We start from the raw sequence: 21,259 nt of genomic DNA on the forward strand, positions 1-21,259 counted from the left end.
GTTGCTGTAGGTTTGGATGATTGCTTACTTCCTTGAAGTGAATGGCTAGGCTGTAAAGAGAATGGTTAACAAGCGTCTATCTTTTTGTAACACTTTTAGAATTGCTCTGCGGTCTTCTTTGAGAGCAGTTCTTGAAAGGATGCTGGTGTTTGTTAAGGAACTGGGCAGCGGAGCAGGATAGCCAAGGGGAGTTCCTCCAGAAGTGCCACCCCAGGACCACTTCAGGCAGATCCTCTGAATTGGCTGCTACAGGCTGCTGGGTAATTCGGTGAATGCCAGTGTCAGGCCATGGAGAAAGTTAAATTTGTGTTTCTGAAATGGTGCATGGACTCATCCACGTCTGACAGTCGAAGCAGAAAAGCTCTGACTTCTCTCTGTCCTGAGCAGAGTATGCGTGGTCCTTTCTGAAGGTGTACAGCTTATTGATTGCTGGTATGCATCTACTTGGATGACCCTTTAATGCTTTATTTCTTGGGATATTGGTGCTTATGATCTATGAAAATATTCCCCTGATGTACTATAAAATTTACCAAGCTTTAACAGTTAAAGCAAAGAATAAACACCGTCCGGTGAAAGAAGTTAGCATTTCCTAATCCTTGGATTCAGTTATGAAAAGCAACTTATTATATGCCTGGTTGGTTGGTTGGTTGCCCAACCTGAGATACCCTGGAAGGGACTGCTCTCAAGAATATGCTGAGAACTGGGCAGGCTTCAAAGTTAGGTCTGTTTAGTATGACCTAAATTGCCCCCCCCCCCCAAATCACCATCCAGCTTTGAAAACTAAGCTCAGATTTTTGTAGTGAGAGCAGTGGTAATTACAAAGCAAGCTACAAGTGATGCCAGACACCTGTCACCAAAAGGAGGGAAAAAAAGAAAATGAATTCACTGCATGAGTTGTTCTGGGCACCTCAAAAAAGAAGTGGAGATCGACTTACACTAACTATGGCTGTATGAAATATCTACATGGTCTGGCTCTTTGTCTCATTCTCCTCTAAGCATAAATCAGGAAATAAAGGTCTGGTTTATGGTGGAGGCTCAGTCCTTCCCATTGGCTGTCCCCCTGGCTGCACCCAGTAACCTGCGGCTCTGAGTTTCATGTGAATGGTCAGGGTGCACTGGGACAGTGCTGAGAACTGGCTCTGTTGCCTGTCTTGGCATCATCTCCAGCAGGGCTGCCACCAGCAGTTCCTGGAAAAAAAAAAAAGAAAAAAGGAGGGATGTGGAGGTGGGGAGGGGAGGAGGTGTCCCTCCAATAGTCTATAGCTGAAGTTTCTCCTCTTGTGTTGTGTTGGTCTCCTGGCCAAATCCCACAGTGCCTGCTGGATTCTTATTCAAACCAGCTTCCTCTCGGTTCAGCCGGAGCTCCTTTTGGCAGAGATCTGCAGGAACTGGCTTCCTCTTATTAAAAGTTAGGAGCGAATTTGCAGAAGGAAACTATTCAAGTGGCTGGATAAGTGGGAAAACTCTCTAAGAGTCCTCTAAATATCATACCCTGATTTTGCAAGGTCACGTGCAGTCTTCTGTTCTCTATAAAGTTAAACATGTTATAACATTTTTTGCTAGGCTGGGGCTATTGCTACGAAACTGTTCTTCCAGTTGTTACCGCAAGCGTCTGACATGAGTGTTGTTTAAGACCTCTTGACTTCGACTCAGCAAACAGGCCATTGAGAAAACCCGTTTTCTGGCAAAGCGGAAGGCTTGCTTCCATTGAGATTCATCCGCCTGCCAAGAGACAGCCTGCGTAAAGGCATCCAATCTGGCAAGCAAGAAACCTGAGGCGAAATTAGGACCTGGGTTCCCTGGGTGCTAACATACTGCGTGACTGAAGTCACTGGTAGTCATATGCTTGCTAACTTAGTTTAATTCGGGCGGAATGATGGTGTGTCTTAACTGGATAAAGCCTGAGATTCCCCAGGGAAAAGCTAGGTAGTGAGAGGTTTTTGTTGCAAAATCATAGCTTGAATAAAGCTCTTTGCAGCTTTGGAAGCAAACAGAACCCAGTAACTTAAAACACACATGCACAAACACCACCCAAAAAACAAACAAACAAAAACAAACAAACAAAAAAACCCACTATTACCCTCCATCAATTTTGCATATATTTGAAAATCAGCTCCATAGCAGGCTTGGCTTGCCACCCCCTCCAATGTTCTTTTGTTTTGTGTGTTTGTTCAACTTCATTGTGGTTTCCAACATTTGGTTTCGCATCAGCAGGACACTGCAGGAATACCTATCAGAAGTATTACTCCTTGACCCATGGTTTCTCTGAATGTCACTGTCGGAGTTACAAGCCCCAGAAGGGGCAGGGGAAGGGATGACCATGGCTTCAGCACACCAAGCACCAGGAGGTTCCTCCTTCCTACCACAGCATCCCCACCCCCAGTCTTGTGGGCCTGGCGTGCTGTCAGGGCGCGGATCTGGGGAGCTGGCAGTGCACAGTGTGTCTCTCGCAAAGACATACAGGCTGCCCCAGGGCTTCTCTTGGGAGATGGCAGGGTGAGCCCAGCAGAAACCCTTTGTGTGCTGCGTGCTGGGTCAGCCCGAGACAGCGTGTGTTGGAGGAAAGGCAGAGAGAGCTTCGTCAGCAGGATACTGGGTATGGATAGCCTTTTGTGGGGTGGTCTGCTGAGGTCTGCCTGATGTCAGGTCTGAAGGCAGGGGTCTGTCTTTTGGGCAACTCATTCCTTCCGTAATAAAGTTTTTCCCCGCCTTGTGTTTGAGGAGCAGAAGGGAAGGATGGAATAGGCAAGGAGGAACCAAGGCATTATTTGTCCTCACTTGGGATCATGGGGAAACTCCAAACGCTTCCCCTGAGCCGCCTTCCATGCTTTGTTGCAATTTTATGTGTGAAGGTATGGCTGTTTATAAAGAGCATGCAAAATGTGCTTTCTCTGGATGCTGAAGCCCTTGCTCCCAGCTTTCTCCAGGCAACATCTGGTCCTTTAAACTGTCTCTTCTTGCTTTTTCTCAGGGCCTTGCTGTGACTGGTTTTGTGCTGTCTGGTGCCAGCCAGCTCCACCCCCTGCCTCTATCTTGCAGCTTCAGAAACCCTCCTGAAGCACTAAGTGGCAAAAATCCTCCTCCCACGCGTGTCAAACGTGTGCCTTTGTTTGGGTGATGGCACGTGCCTGTATTTGCCGATGTTGGTTTAGCTGTTGGGTTCTGCAAGCAATGCAACCGTCTCCTACAACTATCTTTGGAGAATAGTGGTGTTTACACTTCCCCCTCACCTCCGTTCCAGTACATTTTAGCCCAGCCTGAACTATTTTAGTGCAACGATCGAGAGAAGCAGCAATTGCTCATATGATGTGTCACACCATAAACTTCAGGAAAGTAATTCATTCCAACAGTAATTCTAGGACTCTGGAACCAAAAATATGGCCTATTACTCATCTTCGTATCTCATAACACAGAATAACCTAAACCATTTATTTATTTACACAGCAAAGATTTAGCCAAAAGCAAAGTGTTGAATGTCAAGAGCCACTGTTGATACATATTCAGAGTAATTACTTGCTTTATCATTTATTTTTATTTCTATGCCAATATTGGCTGGCAATTCAAGTCAGGAGATAAGCGTGATGCAAAGAACCCCCACGTGAAACTTGGGAGAGCAAAACAGAATAATTGTCATATCTTGAGTAGGTTATGAAAGCTTGAATGTGTTTGCTTTGTGGTTAGCTAGCATCTACAGAATTTTCTGTACTGAATGCTTTTTCCTTCTGCATGGATGAAAATTTCAGGTGTATGCGTGCAAAGGCACCATACATGAGTCCGTGCATATTAAATGTGTCAGGGCACATTCCGTCTCCACTTACCTCAGTGTAACTCTGGATGAACTCAAAATCAGGGATATTGAGCTAGGTCAACCCTGGAGTTACTGAGCACACAGTTTGATCCATAGATTTCCTCTGTATGCTTAAGAATTAATTGTAAATTGTTGAAAAATCTAAGAAACTCAAACAGGCAAAAACAAAAACTAAAACAAAAAACCTACAACAAAACAACAACAACAAACCAAACCAAACCACCGGAGCTCTGCCTGACAGTGCTGACCCCCTGTCATGGGATGCATTTCATTTAGGAAAGAAAAAGGATCTTACGAGAAAACAAAAGCAAGAAGAGCAGTGCAAGGGAAAGGGCATTGACTAGAAGAGCAAAAGAACAAATGAAAGGAGCTGTAATGAAGATGAGCTGAGATGAAGAGAGACAGAGAGGCACAACAGCTAGAAGCAATTATGAACACCTGTATGACAGTCAATAGGATGCTTATGTGTTGGGTCAACTGTGTATTTTTTTCTTTAGATATATGGAGGTTTCTTTAAAGCTTTTGAATTGTCCCTGAGACGGAGAGAGGGGCATCCATCTGAAATACTTCTGGAGTACCCTGTGCTGCAGCATGGAACTAGGAGAGGAGGCAAGGTCTTGCTTGCACTGTCCCAGGAGCAAGCAAGGTATCACAGAAGCTCGTGCCCTCTCTGATATGGGAAATGCAAGCTTTCCATAGTCTTAGTTGGTGTTTTACTCTTCTCTTTCCCCTATGCAAAGCTGTTGCTGAAACAAAACTGTTATTGCTTCCTTTGTCAGCTGGCTGTTAGCTGTGCTGGTGGACCTCTTGGGCCCAATGCAAAGGATGTTGAAGATATGGAAAAAGTATCTCAGACTCAACGTTGGGTCTGAAGGCAGCTCTGCTGAGATAGATAGGGTGCCTGACCAAGCATCTGTCAAAATCAAGGAGAAGATTCATCCTTAAGACACAGATAGCTAATTCTTTGTGATAGCGAAGAAGTTGGCAAGTAGTCATGTAGTTGGCTCTGCCTCCTGGGTTCAGGTGTTTGCCCGTGTTACCCACAACCGTGCTCAGCCTGCATAGGAGATATGCATGTGTTTAGTAATATGCTTTTTTTAGTCAATGAGTTCAGGATGACTTCCTGATATGGACAAGAGGTTACTGCTCCATTTTGTTAATAACCCATGTTGTATATCCTGCAGCTGTGGAAAACAGCAGCATTTTGGTGTGCATTGTTTTCAGCTTTAGCAGAGGTTGTGTTGTGCTGCCAGCAAACAAACTGGTATATCATGTTTCTGTTACCCATGAATTTGTTTGTCCTCACCAGAATAGCTTTTGTGGTTTGCTGTCCAAATAATCCATGCCAGCCTCTGTGTTCTTGGTCTTATTTCATTAGATTGAAAAACATACTAATTTAAGACTGTTTCCTTGGTGAATCACCTGAGGCTTTCAAAAATGGTTAAGTAAAGCTCTGATTTACCTGTTGTCTTATCTTAAAACAAAATGATCTTTCTTTAATGTGGCTAGTCAGGAACGTAGCTTCCAGGCATTTATGGCTCTGATGCTGCTCCACATTTCACCCAGGCAGCTGTCATGCATGTGGTGTTTAGCCTTGCCTTCTTATCAAGGGTATTTCATTAGAATCATCTGTTAATAGCAGAAATGTATCCAGCTAATAATGTATGCCACGATGCTGACTTCTGTTTGTTAAGACAAACTATTAAGCCCACACTCCTGTAGTTTTATTCCTCAATTCATCTGCTGATGAAAACTTGACTTTGACTCAAGGAGTTTGTGTTAAAGAGTCTGGGTTCATTTTTATTTATTTATTTATTTATTTAGCTTCAATTTTCTGAAGGAAAACCAAATTGTTTACTAATTCAACCTTTCTTTTTCTTGTAGAAAAAAGGCTAGGCTAGCCAAACTGGGAGCTGTCACATGCCTTATGTGACACTTTCTCATGCGGGGAGGGCAGCTAGGCATTTTGTGAACAACTTTGTCTCCCTGTTGCCCAAGACCAGCAGCCCACAATGCCATGGATTTTAACAATGTAGTTGGCTGTAGCTGGAAGCGAGCGTGCTGTGAGTAGGTAGCTTGTCAGCCATGAGGAGGGATGCTGTACGAGATGGAAATGGATGGAAGAAACCTGTTTGGCTTGAGCTGCTGTCTGGGTGTTGAGAATTAGCAATTGGGTTAGTAAAACTCCAAGATTTTCCCCATGTTTGTTATTTCTTCTCATTGTAGGAGTAAAGTAATGCAGGAGATCCTCCAAGGCCAAATCAAGGCACGCACCAAAGATGCAAGTGTAGATCCTTGTGCCTCCATCAGAGAGGGCAGAGGGATTGTGGCATTTTTTCTGCCTTCTGTTGGACCTGTACGTGTGCAAGCAAGAACCTTTCCAATCAGTTTCATGTAAAATTCAGCATCACATGGAAATACTAAGCACTGTATTTCCCTCCTCTCATCCTGACAAACAACTGTCACTTGGGTAATGATCAGTGAGCTGTTGGGGCTGGTGCATGCGTTAAAGGACTTCCTTTGTTGCAGAGCTCTGAGGAAATGAGGGGCAGGGGAGGAGGATCCAGCAGTGCCTTTTGTTGCTCTGCTGGCATATGTTGTTAAATCATTGTCTGGCGCAGATGACCTGGAAGTCTGCGGCATGCACTCTAAATAAGAAATCTCAATAAATAAATATCTATAAATTTGAGGCAGATAAAGGCAGACACTAATTTATTGCAATTATTTAATGCCTCCATTAATTCATTAAAAGGAATCAGATTCTTTAAGCATAGAAAAGAGTGATATCCTCACTGGTCCCGTCCTTTTGTTCTCATGTAGTGTCTGCACCAGCAGCAGGAATGAAAGCACTTCGACAGGGGCTAGACTGTGTCATAGGCTGTGGTGCAGAGTCTCTTTGCTTTTATTATGTACTTTCATGATGGGCTTCAGTTGACTTGGACAGCTCTGAGTGGTATGCAATTTAGTACCTGCATTTAAAAAAAAAAAGTCTTGCCTTCTTGGATTTTGCAAAGTTGCTTGGTTCTAAAAGTAATAAGGGGATTGTCTTTCCTGTATGTTTTAAAAGAGAAGAAGAAATGTGCCAAGAGAGTGGTACCAAAACAGCGGTTTTTCTTAGTAAATTTTTTTTCTTTCCAGTCATGTAAAACTAACACTTGGCTATAGTTTCAGGAACTTGTCATGGAAGCATATCATCTGAAGTCACATGTCCTAAGCCAGGAAAAGCCAAAAATGAGAGTTAACAACTTGTAAATACCAGCTTGGAGACTTTTTGAGATAGTAGATGAAATTAAATGTCCAGCATCAAATATGCTTAGTATTTGGGAGTGGTTAATGAGATCATTGTCTTCCCTTTGTTACCTATTTCCTTGCAATAACTTTTGTCTGTCACCGCCCAAGGGGGTGATTGTCAGTGGAGGCTGGGGTTGCAAAATCAGCTGTTTCTCTGACCTGGGCAGCTGTGCCTGAAACAGTGGCATATCAGCTGCGAATTACACCCCTTTATTTATTTATTTATTTTTATTTTTGAGGTTGTTTGTGCAGGTTTAAAGCGATAAATCATTAGTGTGCGACTGCTAATAGCCCCCCCTCTCCTCTGTTTTTCACTAGGTGGCAGTGAAAGTAATTGACAAGAAAAGAGCCAAAAAGGACACTTATGTCACCAAGAATCTGCGACGGGAAGGGCAGATCCAGCAGATGATCCGCCACCCAAATATAGCCCAGCTGTTGGATATACTGGAAACTGAGAACAGCTACTACCTTGTCATGGAGCTGTGCCCTGGTGGCAACCTGATGCACAAGATCTATGAGAAAAAAAGACTTGAAGAGCATGAAGCACGCAAATACATCAGGCAGCTTATTCTGGCAGTAGAACATCTTCATCGGGCAGGAGTAGTCCACAGGTAATGTTTAAAACCCTCTCTGGAACAAATTTATCTCAGAGCCTCAAAGTGGTGTGTATGCATGTATTTATATAACAAGGTGACTTCCTTTTGGAAGTGTATTCCAGCCAGCTTTTCCGCTAATCTTTAAGATATTGTTTAGTTGTTCATATTTTAGACAATAAAGGTATCTCTAGAAAGCACTTATCTAACTGTTTAACTTCAGAAAGAGTGCACAGGAGCTGCACCAACTCCGTGTCCTTAACCATAGGCCTGTACTACATCAACATAGGCCTGTACTACATTAGTACTATTTTGCTTCTTTGAAGCTCAGTGCCAACATTAACTAATGTATGGTTTCACCGTGTCTTTGAGGAGGTCATGTCTGCTGTTTTGCTGGTGGAAATACAGCAGTATAGGGAGATGAACTGATTTGCCCAAAGTCTGTCAAGGATGAAGCCTGAATGGGTTCACAGAAGTCCCTTGCTTGTGCTTCTCTGCTCTTTCCACTATTGCATTGCCCCAACAGGACCTCGCAAGATTGGAGGAAGGAAAGTACAATCCAGAGTATGCAGCTGTTCCACTCATCTTGCAGTGTCTTCTCAGGAGAAATCCAGAGCTGCTGTACTGCTCTGTGATGCGTTTCTTTCTTTAGGACTTTATTTTAATCAGTGCATAAGCAAGATGTTTACCTGGGCTCAAGGGGAAACAGGACAAGTTAATCAAATAGAGGTCTGCTAAGGGTTTCGGAGTAAGGAATAGCCTTACTGTACCTCTGCCTGAAGCCCATGAGCAGCACCTGGCAGAGGCTGGGAACGCACAGGTGGAGATACCACACATGATTGCCTGCCCCTATTTCCTTCTCCACTTATGTGCTCTTGGCTGCTATGGAGACAGGAGGATGGTGGGCTGATGTACCTTTGGTCTGACCCAGTATGTCTCTTATTCTGTTCCTAGGTGTATTTATAGGAAGTTGTCTAAGAAGGAGACTACACTTTCTAAATTCGGGATGACGGGAGTCAAGTCTGAACTCCCACAGGTTTGCCACGTGGCGCTGAGCAAGTCATGTAGGCCCCACCCTCTCGGGTAGCAGGAGCGAGGCACCTGCATACTTCTGCAGATCTGGGACTTAATACAGCCAGCCTACGCTGCTAGGCCCAGCTCCACACGCCTGGAAAGCTGCTTTTTTTGGTCTCAAGGTCTCTCTGCTTGTTCCCTGTGGTCCTTTAGGGGTAGGTGCTATGTGCACCTATAACCTCGGGTGCACTGAGGTCTTATCTCGAGCTAAGCTTCTGGTACCACTGCACTATAAATATTTGAGCAGCAGCCAGGTCTTGTCTGCAGGTTCTCTATCAGCAGCTGAACTGCTGATCTCTTTAAATTATTAACCCTACAGTTTGGGGCATGGAAAAGGAAGAAGTCTATTTATTGCTCTAAAGGATCAATTCATATCCTGTATGTAGGGAGACGAGGTGCGGGGGAAGAAAAAGGTCAAAGTTTCTGAGAAGGGCAGAGAAAAACCTGTCAGGAACAGATGAGGATGTTGAGCTTCTAGTAGCAGCACTGAGTTCAGCAGCAGCAGAGGTACCTCTCACGGAGAAATCTGCCCTCTGCTTAATGGCATGGTGTCCTTTGTGCTTATGGGGGGCTGGCAGGAGTGGCTTTGATTTCCTTGCTGGTCAGAGGATCCAAACCATCATTATACGTCTGGATAACTAGCAGGTCTGATTCTGGTTGTACCGATAAAATATTTTCTCTGGCTTAACTGTTAGCACCTTGACTTACTATATTAACAAGGTATGTAGAGCAGCACAGAGACACAAGAAAAACACGGGCAGCCCAATCCAGATTTCTTCTGCCGTCCCTCCATGTGCAAGAGAGGGACAAGGACTAGTAGTCACTGCAGGAGTTGTCCTTCAGCTTCTTGGGCATTTGACCGTGGCAGTTCTAAAAACAGACTACTTAACTGAAGAGGGGAAAAAATAGTGCAGAAGTCTGATTCATGCTCACCCTGGATGAAATGACAGTGTTCTGTTGTTGTTATTGTTGTTATTTTTAAAACAGGTAAAAATAACAGAGCTTTCATTGAGGTGGTGATCTGTGGGTGTTCACATTCGCTGTGTGTGAAACAAAACACGGCATTGTAGGCCAGGAAGCGGTCTGCTGTTTGCCTCTCTCAAAATGCTTTCATCATTCACCCTGAATCAGGCAGAGCATTGAAAAGTATTCACTGAACCTTTGATTACAAAAGTCACCGGCATTTTGGTCCACGTTATTCAGGGAATAATCTAGATGACTTGCCCCCTTTTATAATTCTGGGTGGAAAAAAAGCCAGAAAGAAGTTGCATGAAATTTGGTTACATTATTTGATGAATATTACTCAGCCAGCTTCATGATTTACAATCAAGACTTGGCACGGCAGAAAAGCACTCTGATCTTTGGACGAGAGCTGGGACTCAGAACTCAAAAGAAATGCCTCTTTTAGGAAGCAGTGTGACGTGCAAGCAGTCAAAAAATTTTCAAGAAACCTGACTCTAATTAGAGACATTAAAAAAATAAATTGAGTTTGACCATATTTTAAATTATAAATATTTCTTCTCCTATGATGTATGAAAGCTGCAAGTACCCCAGGGTAGGAATGGCATCTTTGATGAGGAGTGTCCAGGTTTCAGTGGCCGCTTTCTGGAGAAAGAAATGCCGCTATTCTAAATATAATTCCATGTAATCACTTGTGTTTCATTGCTTTTATCAGAAGAGCTGGTTGGTTGCTAAAAATACACTTGCAACAAGCTCGACTGTGAATCAGGTAGGAATATTTATCTTTCCCTCTGACAGAAGAAAACAAACCCAAATGGCAGTATCTGGTGAAGCTTTCTCTTTTCAGAGGGTGTTTACACAGGCCTTCATGCTGTCAAAAGGCAGGATGAACAATAAGCCCCTTGGGAGCATAAGGACAACAGAGAAAACGAAGTGAAAGCCTTGGTGCTTGCAACTGCATCCCACAGGAAATTCTCAACAACCCTTTTAAAGTAATTTTAACAAAATTCAATCCCATTCAGTGCAATTACTGTCAGGATGTCAAAGAAAAGAATTTAATAATGTATTGGTAGCAAAGGTAGCTTTCTGTGTTCCCCCTTTTTCAGTCTTCGTGGCAGTATATTCATACCTTCCACTGCCATTTTGTAATTAAAAGCAGATCAGGAGTTTGAGAGACATAAGAAAATACTTGAGGTTTTGAGTGGAGTTTGTATATTTTTCCATAATACCCTTCTGCTCTTTCCCTAGCACACCAAGAAGAGTAAGGTGGTATGATGATAAAGTTGCTTAGGGTGCTACGGGAGTCCTTCTTTGGTACCCACTAATTTGATGTGTGTTGGCTTTGGTAACTTCCATCCCATTAATTTTAAGTGCCAGTAATCTGGCTGCTGATGCAGTATTTATGACAGATCCTGCACCACAGAACAAAGTCTCTTTTTGAAGTGCAAAGCTGGTTTGTCTTTCTATTTTATGTCAGATTTCAAAATTACCTTTGGGCATTCTCTCTTGGACTGCTGTGCTGTAAACAAACTAAACATTATTTTAGTAAAGACAATGGAACGAATTCCGCTTTTACAGAGTCAACCACATTGAATTCAGTGACTTTCTGGCTGATAGAAGAATCAGGCTCAGTAAACAACACTTTGATAGCAAAGCAGTGCCTTTGAATTGTGTGTTAACACGATGATGAACCCAAAACCCTGCACCCTTCCCAGCTCTTTCATGGGCCTACAAAGTGAGCTTGTGGGTTGGTAGTTGAGATGTGATTTTTGATGGCACAAGCCTAAGGTAGTTTGCTAAGTGAAGCAGGCTCGTGTTGCTCAGTGTAGTCACTGGCTTGAGTAGGGATTTCCAAAGTGGTCTGTGAAGCTCTGAGCAAAGCCAGGGAAAAATCAGCTCCATCAACAGAAGAACAAACTCCAAACCTAAACAAGCCATCCTATGAAGCACGTCCCACTCTGAACTGAAGGTCTCCAGCAACTGCATGTCTTCTCCCCACCTCAGTTCCACATGCTGTGGCACGTGTACAGCTGCATGGCCCTCCTAGTCAGAAAGCAGCTGTGTCCTGTTGAAAAGTGCAAGCCACTTGCAAAATTACAGGAACCTCTGGGTCTACAGGGACCTGCATATATGCCTAACGTTTAATTGCTCTGGGTCTTCCCATTGACTTCCAAGAAGGACTTGAAGCATTATGTGTGTCATAGCAAGCAACTCACATTCTGCCTTGCAGTATACTGCCATTAAAAAATGTGCAAAATGGAATCTCACCAGAATACGTATGGTGGGATGTTTGCTTTTGTTTGTTTGTCAACCCGTTTATAATGTTGTGCATGAAATTCAGTGTTCCCTAACTTTTCAATGTAATGGTGCTTTTTTTTTCCATTGCAATGAATTAATTGAAGCATTCAAACAAAGTAGCAACTGAGATAAGCCTGTCTGTAAATAATGATAATAATAATATAGTAATAATAATTAAAACCAAACAAAAGCACTTATGCTGGAACCAGATTGAATTGACATAATAAAACATTTAGGAACTTGAGGGGAATGAGTGCTGTCTCTACAGGATGATCTTAAGACAGACATAAAACCAGATTGTACAACCACACTTTTTGTCAAAAAGAAATACGGGTGATTTGGCGTATTGTTAAAGTCACTTAAAGTATTCACAGAATAAGCCCTCTATCCTGTCTGACGAGCAGGCTGTGTTTGCACTCCTGCTGCCCTGGCCATGGGTGCCAGGTTCCTGCCGTATGTTGGTACCAGCCATCCATGAGCACTGCTGGTGGCCATCCCAGCAGGATTAGGCTGCAAGGTGGTCCTGCCTTGAGCCCTCTGGAGAGTCCATGTCTGTGTAGCAGTGGTTCTCCAGCTATGGTCTAGTCTGGCTTTTCTTGGTCTGGTTTTGTAAAAGCTTTTGCTTTGTGTTTCTGAGACAGGTTCACATGGAATCTTCTTGTTAGGTTGTACCAAAGAGTAAAAATATGTTATCCTAGTTCCCAGCGTCACACCAAAAAAAAGGGCTTTCATGTTGACGTGGACTGACAAAAATGTGGTACATATGAACTATTAGATCAGCTACCGCTTACTGGCAAGTCTGCTGAGAATAGACATATGGGTGAATGGCTTTAATTAACCAGGTCTGATTGCACTCTATACTGAAGCTATATTTAATTTTTTTTTTCCTCTGATAGCTTTAAGATTCCCTGTAATATTTATCCTTAGTTTTATTTTTTAACTGTGAATCCTTTTAAATATCCTGTGTTTATTTTTAGCTCTTCTGTCACTCATTTGTTATTCTAATTGCCTGCATGTCTTTTCGCCTCAACTTACAGCTTTCATCTTTCTATTTTCTTTCCTCTAGTTTTAAAAGTTTACCTCTTTTTAGCTAATGTTTAGTGTACTCAGAACTTCCAAATTGCATTGCTTCTTGCTTTGAGAGGTTGTACTGAGTGTGTCAGTGTGCGACTCGAAGTCCCACTTGGTTCTGTTGGTTTTTCAAGTCTTTTTTCTTTTCCATACTGTTTTTTGGCACTCTCTCTTGTTAAGTACCTGGCCCCGATATCTTTCTAGAGGCTAATCACCCTGTCTGTGGAAAAATCTCCATCTGCAAGCAATAAAGGCGTGACACGTGAAGAAATAAGCCCTTTTTTGGCAGTGGGGGGAAGTGGAAGTGGGTTGATCTGGATCCATCTGGCAAGGCACGTCACTCTTGTACCAAGCAATTTCTCAGCCGTGGTGGTTACCATACGGCAGAAGCTCCCTTTGGAGGAGGCAGAGAGGTGGGTTTGTAGCGCGTTGCAATGCATGGAGTTTCCTGCAAAGAGAGGAATGCCACCGAATAGCAGAGATTTGCAAAATATTCTTCTTCGATAGGCTTATGTATCATTTCCCCTCTTTCTTTTCATGCATGAAGCAAGGACAATCTGCAAGAAGTGCTAACTAGGGTATGGAAACATCTGTTTGATAGGGAGAAGGTCCTTGTGATTGTACGGGTGAAGTGAGTGTCATCCTACATGAAAATATTCTTCTTTCTTGGATTTATTTGAAAGATAGCATGGACATAAAATGAGGGGAGAGGAACATTTAAAAAAAAAGGCTTGGAGTTGGTCACAGTTATTTTTGTTTCCCAGATCCTTTCCTGTGAAAGTGCTTTGTTTGGTTTGGTTGGTTTACTTGTCTTATTTTATTAAGCGTATATCTTCATCTGCAACAGAGGCATTCTTCATTACTCCCGTTTCCTTACAAAGGCAAAATAACATGGATGTCACTAACTTCCCATAATTATAGCTGATGGCTTTATTATCCATTTTTTTTCCGAAGTGTACTGAGAGAAACACCACTGGCGGTCTGAGCTATTGATATCCTGGCATGCTAATAGAAATATTTTATGTCTGGATTGTGGAAAAATTCTTGTAAGAAAGACACAAGTAATTCCTAGAAGTCATGGGCAAGTTGTGTAGCAACCTAAATGATTTTTCATGTTATACTTAATGCTTATACTGTACTTAAAGCATTTATTTATTTATTTATTTATTCATTGTTTTATTTTTAGGGAGAATAATCTTTGGGATATTTTTCTTATGTAGAACGTGGTTTAGAAATTCACAGCCACATTGTTAAATGATGAAAGAGCACATGTAAAGTGAACTAAGTGCTAACAAATGCATGTCAGCAGACTGATTGGTAGTCTTGTAGAAGACGGCTGCTTTCATTTTATGCTCAGTCCCCCCAACATTGTTCCGGACCCTAGTCTGTGAAGTGGTTCTGGGGAGGTCAAGCAGAGTAGCATGGTGGAGAAAGCACTGAAGTGGCACTCAGAAAACCTGTGTGAGGACTTATCTCAGCTTTCTTACTAGCATACTGGATGGCACTGGGCAAACCATTTCAATCCCTCAGCCTCAGTTTTCAGCTCTAGCACGTGAGAATCTTAGAATCGTGGAATGGTTTTGGTTGGAAGGGGCCATCTAATTCATCTAGACCATCCAGTTCCAAACCCCCCCTGCCGTGGGCAGGACACCTCCCACCAGACCAGGTTGCTCAAAGCCCCATCCAGCCTGGCCTTCAACGCTTCCAGGGATGGGGCATTCACAGCTTCTCTGGGCAACCTGGTCCAGTGCCTCACCACCCTCACTGTGAAAAATTTCTTCCTTGTGCTATATTTCATCCTTATACTAGCATTCTACTGTTGACCACCTCTGTAAAGTGTTTGGATGTCTCATCCCCATGGGGAGGCTGATTCTGGTCCCCAGAATTGTAGACAATATCAGAGAAGAGACATTTGGCTCCTCAAATCTCTGCAGTTTATTCTCCAGCTACAGCCAATGAAGGGACTTTGGTTATAAGGAGTAATGAGAAAATGACCTCCAATTCAAAAACATATTTGAAATGTTTCCCATGTACAAGGTTTCTGCAGGCTTATAAGTACACGAGAAATTCAAAGAATCTGATTAATTACAGGATTTACTGACAAATGTTTGTAAATTCATTCTGTGCATGAAGAGTTGGTGTGAACCTGTGAAAGTACTGGTAATTACGGAGAGGAGACAGCACATGGGGCTTTCTGCTTTGAATGTGGAACTGTGTGCACTGCTTTCATAATACCCGTTATTATATATATGAATCTTGTAAATGAACTGATGAGAGTGATGGGAAGTTGCTTCATTATTTTGGAGGCTCACTCAAAATATTTTGTTTCTTTCAGAGACTTGAAGATAGAAAATCTGTTGCTAGATGAAGACAACAATATCAAGCTTATTGGTATGAAACTAGTTCGGCAATTCCAGTAATTAAAATTGGTAGTTTTATAAAGAGAATTTTAAGACTTCATAATCCTCCATGTGACAACTGCTAATGTTGCTGCAGAGAGGAGCTGGGAGAGTATAGATAGCAATCAAGCTGTTCCTGACAGCATCTTGTGAAAAAATGTTCCAAATAATTCAGCTTTAACTGGGTATGGGCATATTCCTTCATCTTCTAACCAGCGGCTTTCCTATTTAAATCAGGTACTTTGTAAAGAATTAGAGAACTGACACCACAGAAGTAACTTATTTTATTATCTTTATAATTTTGCATTTACTGAGTTGGATTCTGCCCCCATATGCATATGTTTCCGCTGAAGTTGGTGGGAGTTGCATGCATTTTTAACATCTAGCAAAATTTGGTCCTTTATTTATATTTGTTAAGTTTGCTTCCAGAACCCGATAAGAAATTGTTTTAGAGGGCCATTAAAAATATAAAAAAGATCGACAATAGAGACTTGATTGTATTCGGGTGTCAGTTGTATGCAGTGCTCAATTCATTCAAGTTATGCGGATGTTTTAGATTAATCATTTGTGGGTATAGTCTCTCACTGCCGTTGTGTAATTGCCCTTAATGTTAATGTCTGCACTGAAAAGAAAATATGCCCCTGACTAAAAAAAAAAAAAAAAAATTATATTTATTTCTATGCCTACACTCTTGCCAACAGCAGTGTCTGTGGCTGCAGACTTAAAACACTTGACTGACTTTCTTTCTTCGAAAAGTTTCATCACCTGAAAAGTGATGAAAAACACTTAACATTCAGGTCAAACGGACAGTCTCTGTAATGTATAAAGCACATACATCTCGAAACAAACAAGAAGAGCATGGTTAATGAAATCTGAAATACTCAAAAATTACTCAGGGAATTTGGCCTCTAGAAGAGCTACCATGACTTCTAGTCGTTACTCTGCAGTGAATCAAATGTCTCTGGGAAAATAAAAGCAAAAGAGAATGCTGCATTACCTCAGTTACGGGTCAAAGGATACTGATATGTTACCATGAATCATTCATCAGTAATGATGGATACCACCCATTATCTTGATTTAGCAGATAAGTGAGACCAGATGGTTTGCAACAGTGCTATATGAACATCTGATAGATTTTAAAAATTTCTATAACTTTCCTGTTATTGGGTGTTTGATTACACAACAGTATGTGAACTTGACATCCAAAACCAGATCTAATCAGATGATATGTGTACAATTAAAACTTACATGCCAAAAAATAACTTCAGAGCTGTTCCTGCAGTTTTGTTTGCTTCAGTTGCATGGAAAGGTCTCCTCACAGTGGGTGGTGTGGGACGTACAGAGAGAGAGAGACAGATCTTCCATAGCCTAGCTAGCTGAGATAAATTGTCCTGAGGTCTGCAGCCTGATGTTTTAAACAAGGCAGATTGTACACAGTATGTATTTTAAAGCAAAGCAATTAAATTGCACCGTCCAACAGGGTATGTTATAAAAAAATAAAGGTTGCTTTATTAGTAATAATTTCACTGTAAGTAAAAACAGTTTTAAAGTCACAGTCTACTCAAACACTTGTGTTTTATCAACAGTCAGCTTAAGTCAATTGTTTCATCTCCTCCCATTCCCAAAGGAAAACCTCTGATCTAATTTTCCAGAGAAGCCACTATTTTATTAAACAACCCCAAACAGTTAGGATTTGTTTTCCCATGTTTCACACAAGCTGGCTGTCCCGTGTCCTGCTTCTGCACAACTCATGCAAGGGAAATGTTCCAGCACATGTCTGTGTCTGCTGGAATAGACCTGATAATTTACTTCTTTTCCTCCTCCATGCCTGTTCCCTCACTCATCTTATTCCGCATTTAGTAAAATATTTTATGTAGTCTGTCTTTCTAGAAATGTGATGAATCAATTGTGTTGTCATGTAGTGCTGCCCAGGAAGGTTCTTCACTAGAGAAGAGTATGTTTAGAGGAATTATGTGCTGCTTGTCATGTTTTCAAGAAGAGACTTTGAGCTACAAAACCAGAGGACGTTAACTGCTTTGCAGTAGGAGCTTAGTCTCTATGTCTTGTGCAGCAGCGAACACTCTAGTATCTAGTGAAAATGTTGCTCTTGTAATAGCTGTGTAATATAAAAAAATAGGAAAAAAATAAAATAAAAACACAAAGAAAAAAGAAGAGGTGAATGGAAGACGAAAAATATAGCGTAAAGTGACACTGACGGTCCCTGATTGCTCATGCATTTCAGTGAGAACTGAATCCCCTGAATCCCTTTCTTCACACAGCTGCTTAGTGACACCTTGCTTTTTGTTACTCTTTTTAGCTACGTGATAAGATGGTTTAGAATACGTGCTTAGATAGTATTATTAGAAAAATTCCATTTGCTGTGTTAAGTGGACTTGCTGCTAGCTGCTTGGTAAGTCTCAAATTGAGGAACATCAGGATTAGCAATGCCGGAAGTGATTCACTTCTCTTTATCTACCATCCCATGGCGGTAGGTGACTGATAAAGGTGCCACAAAAGGCCACTCACAGACCATGCAAAGTCCTCGGCACTCTGCTCAGGGACCTACGGCACCAAAAGGACCCTGCCTATAAGTAGCTCTACTGAGGTCTGTGGAGCTCTACTGCCATAGACAAAGGTCAACCTTGTTCACGATCTCTCACTTTATTCTAAGGCTTGTGCTGTTAAATACCTTTTTCCATATTCCAACTGTTACAGCTTCAGAGATAGCCATGTATCCATAGCTTAATGTTGATTTTCTGGAGGCGTTGAAAAGTAGTAGTGCAATGCGATACTTCGATAGTATGAAGAGTGGGGGTGGTGGAGCTCCCATGTCATAATATTTACTCTGGAAAACCAAGTGTGGCCTTTGATCTGAATTCTGTAATTAGCTAGGCTTATTGAAAAAAAGCCCAAGAAAGAGACAGGAATGGCAGTAAAATTATCAATGCTGGTGGTAATACCATTCTTACCATGATAAAAATGCATCCTTACTACAAATGACCCTGTGATCACGATGTGCTGCCAAAGTATTCATAACAATATTCCCATTTCTTTCGCAATAAAATCCCCGTCCCCACTATGCATGCATTTGCACGCATTTTTAATTTCAACAGGAACTAGCAAAAAAAAAAAAAAAGTATACCAGTCTGGTTGTAATGAATGGGCTGAGAAAAAGTCAATGAGATGTTTATAGTTTAAATAAATAAGATAGTGAAAACTTTCACTAGAGGATACCTCCGTTGATAATGATAAACAGATGCTGGTTTATACCGGGTCAGAATATAGCCATTATGTATTTTGAGTGTGAAGCATTATGTTACAGTCAAGTAATTTTGAGGTGGTATGTCACAGTAGGGTAAAGACCATGAGTAATACCCTGCAGAGGTATTATTTCTAGTTTTATAAAGTATTTTACAGCTGACATAACCCATCTCAGGCCATAGCTAATAAATAAATTAATTAAGTAAATGGATCCTCAGAAGTATTTGTATAAGCCCCAGGGATAATACATATCTAGCAGAGATGATTAAGCAGTGTCCAGAGACAATTGTTTTCCATCAGAGGCAAGGAAATTGCCTTGATCCTCCCTACAGTTTTTACAGTGCTCTCCAACAAACCCCTTTGAGCCTCTTTGGCTGTTTAAATGTGGTGGTGCTGTGCTTGCCTCCCTCCCAGAGAGTCAGCCAGGCAAGCAGCAAGCACTCTGCAGTCGTTTGGACACTCCAACCCACATAGTCATTTTTGTACTTTTTTTTTTTTGGTAAACATTATTCATTTTTAGCCCAGTTTCATAAGGGAACAAGACTTATGTGAACACCCCAGCAGTGTGCTTTTAATATCTTGAGGGACTCTTGTCTAATTTTAGCCACATTTGGCATAGGGTGAATCCTAAAGGACAGGCCGTTACTTCAAGTCTCATGAAAATACGTAGGCAGATAAGGGACAAAGACCCTAACCAGTGACTGGGTGGAGGGCGGCATGGGCTTAGCAGTAGCCTGTTATATTTGGCCTCCAAGATGTAATGCTTTTAGCCCAGCCGGGCAGGTGGGTAGCACACACAGAAGGCTGTTTTATGAGACACGTGGATAAAAGACACGAGTCTCTAGGAACAGGATTCAGTGGTCTGCTTCTCCACACTGCCTTGTTTATGTATAAGACAATTTTCATTTTAAACACACCTACATTTGGGGAATTTTTAAGAAGAGAGGATGAATGAAAAAGGAGACAAACAGATGTCAGTATTCTTAATAACAATATTTTTGTTAAAGCTGTCATCAATAGGAAGCTATTAATAAATGTGAACATCTTTGATTGTGACCCCTCTAGATCCTCTGCTCCTGGATATGATTCCCTGCTGCAAAGGCAGACTTCCCAGCCTGTCAGCTTTGCCTGCATCCTCCTCTTCCTTGCCAGTTTGCCTCACTTCTTCCCCTTTATCATGTCAAGTTGCTGCCTTCTCTCAAGACCCTCTGCAACCTCTCCTCACCTTCCCTTGTCATCTCCAAGGCTGTAGTTTCATAATTGCTCTCTACCAAGCCAAGTGTGGGCTACCACTAGACAGGGCGGGCTTGCACACCCCTGACTGCACATTGCCCCCAGCCTCTTCTGCTGCTGGTGTGAGCGAGCTGCAAGCCCATTCCACAGCCGCTCTCTGTGAATTTCTTTCCTTGCTGAGTGGTTTAATTTTTAAGATCCTTTCTTAAAAACAGCTCACCCTGCAGCCATACCAGCGCTGGAGCAGACGAAGGAGGTTGGGAGAGCTCCCTGCTTGGCGCCAGCCTGGGCTTGGGTTGGCTGAGAGCACTTGTGAAACTGCAGCCTCCTCTGGTGCGGGGAGACTGCGTCTTGTTCCTGATCAGTTCATGATGCCAGCCTTTGCCAGTCCCTTGCTATTACTGCCAGCAGAGAACATCAGATACACCCAGGGGCCAGAAATACAATAATTCAAGACAGAAGAGGGGGAGGGAGAGCCAAATCAACACATTCCCCTTCTTGCTCCAAAATCTCCCTTGTGTTGCTTCAGAGCTGAAACGCCGACTCTGCAACCCCATGTGTTTGCAAATCACCACAACAGTCCCAGAAAGCAACCTCCCTGCCTTAAATCTGATGGCTCCTTTAAAAGATTTAAAGGAAAAATTTGAAGGAGCAACACTTGGCCTCTTAGCAGCAGTACGGAACCCATGACAACCCGAGGCTGCTTTCTGCCCCGTGCCCATCACGGAGTGAGGGCATGAGACAAACTCAGCTCCAGTCGCTGCCATCCAGTTCCCAGTGAAACATAATTGCTTTGTCTGTGAAACTGATGATCATGTGTGTTCTAAGATGTTTTTTATTGCTTCTTGAAATCTCTTTTTATTTAGCACAAATTGTAAAAATTTTTCATGTGAATAATTTTTTCTTAGACAGTTCGTTGCTTAGCTTTTGAAAAAAAAAAATGCTTTTTTCCGTGCTGTTTTAGTGCTTTTTTACTGTATCTATCTCTTTCATAACTGTGTCTCTATGCTTCACAGACTTTGGACTGAGCAACTGTGCAGGCATCTTGGGTTATTCTGATCCATTCAGCACCCAGTGTGGGAGCCCAGCATATGCAGCCCCTGAACTTCTGGCAAGGAAAAAATACGGGCCCAAAATAGATGTTTGGTCCATGTGAGTTACTTGTCTAGCTTATAATTGTTGTTACTTGTCATCATTACCCATTGCTCAAATGAGAAAAAAGCAAGAAAATCTGTTTAATTAGCATGACTCTGTGAACTAAGTTATGCAGA

The 21,259-nt window shown here is 42.2% G+C and overlaps 1 protein-coding gene across 2 annotated transcripts in view; it reads left to right on the forward strand.

Moving 5' to 3' along the window:
- HUNK (hormonally up-regulated Neu-associated kinase) overlaps positions 1-21,259 on the forward strand; it is a 56,945-nt gene that overhangs the window by 11,565 nt on the left and 24,121 nt on the right. For both annotated transcript variants that reach the window (XM_048071477.2, XM_066978034.1), the window contains exons 2-4: positions 7,418-7,710; positions 15,431-15,486; positions 21,005-21,140. In XM_048071477.2, coding sequence (XP_047927434.2) covers positions 7,418-7,710; positions 15,431-15,486; positions 21,005-21,140 — 485 coding nt within the window. The remainder of the gene's footprint in view (positions 1-7,417; positions 7,711-15,430; positions 15,487-21,004; positions 21,141-21,259) is intronic.

This window comes from Anser cygnoides, chromosome 1 (assembly GCF_040182565.1).
Source record: "Anser cygnoides isolate HZ-2024a breed goose chromosome 1, Taihu_goose_T2T_genome, whole genome shotgun sequence".
Classification (NCBI taxonomy): Eukaryota; Metazoa; Chordata; class Aves; order Anseriformes; family Anatidae; genus Anser; species Anser cygnoides.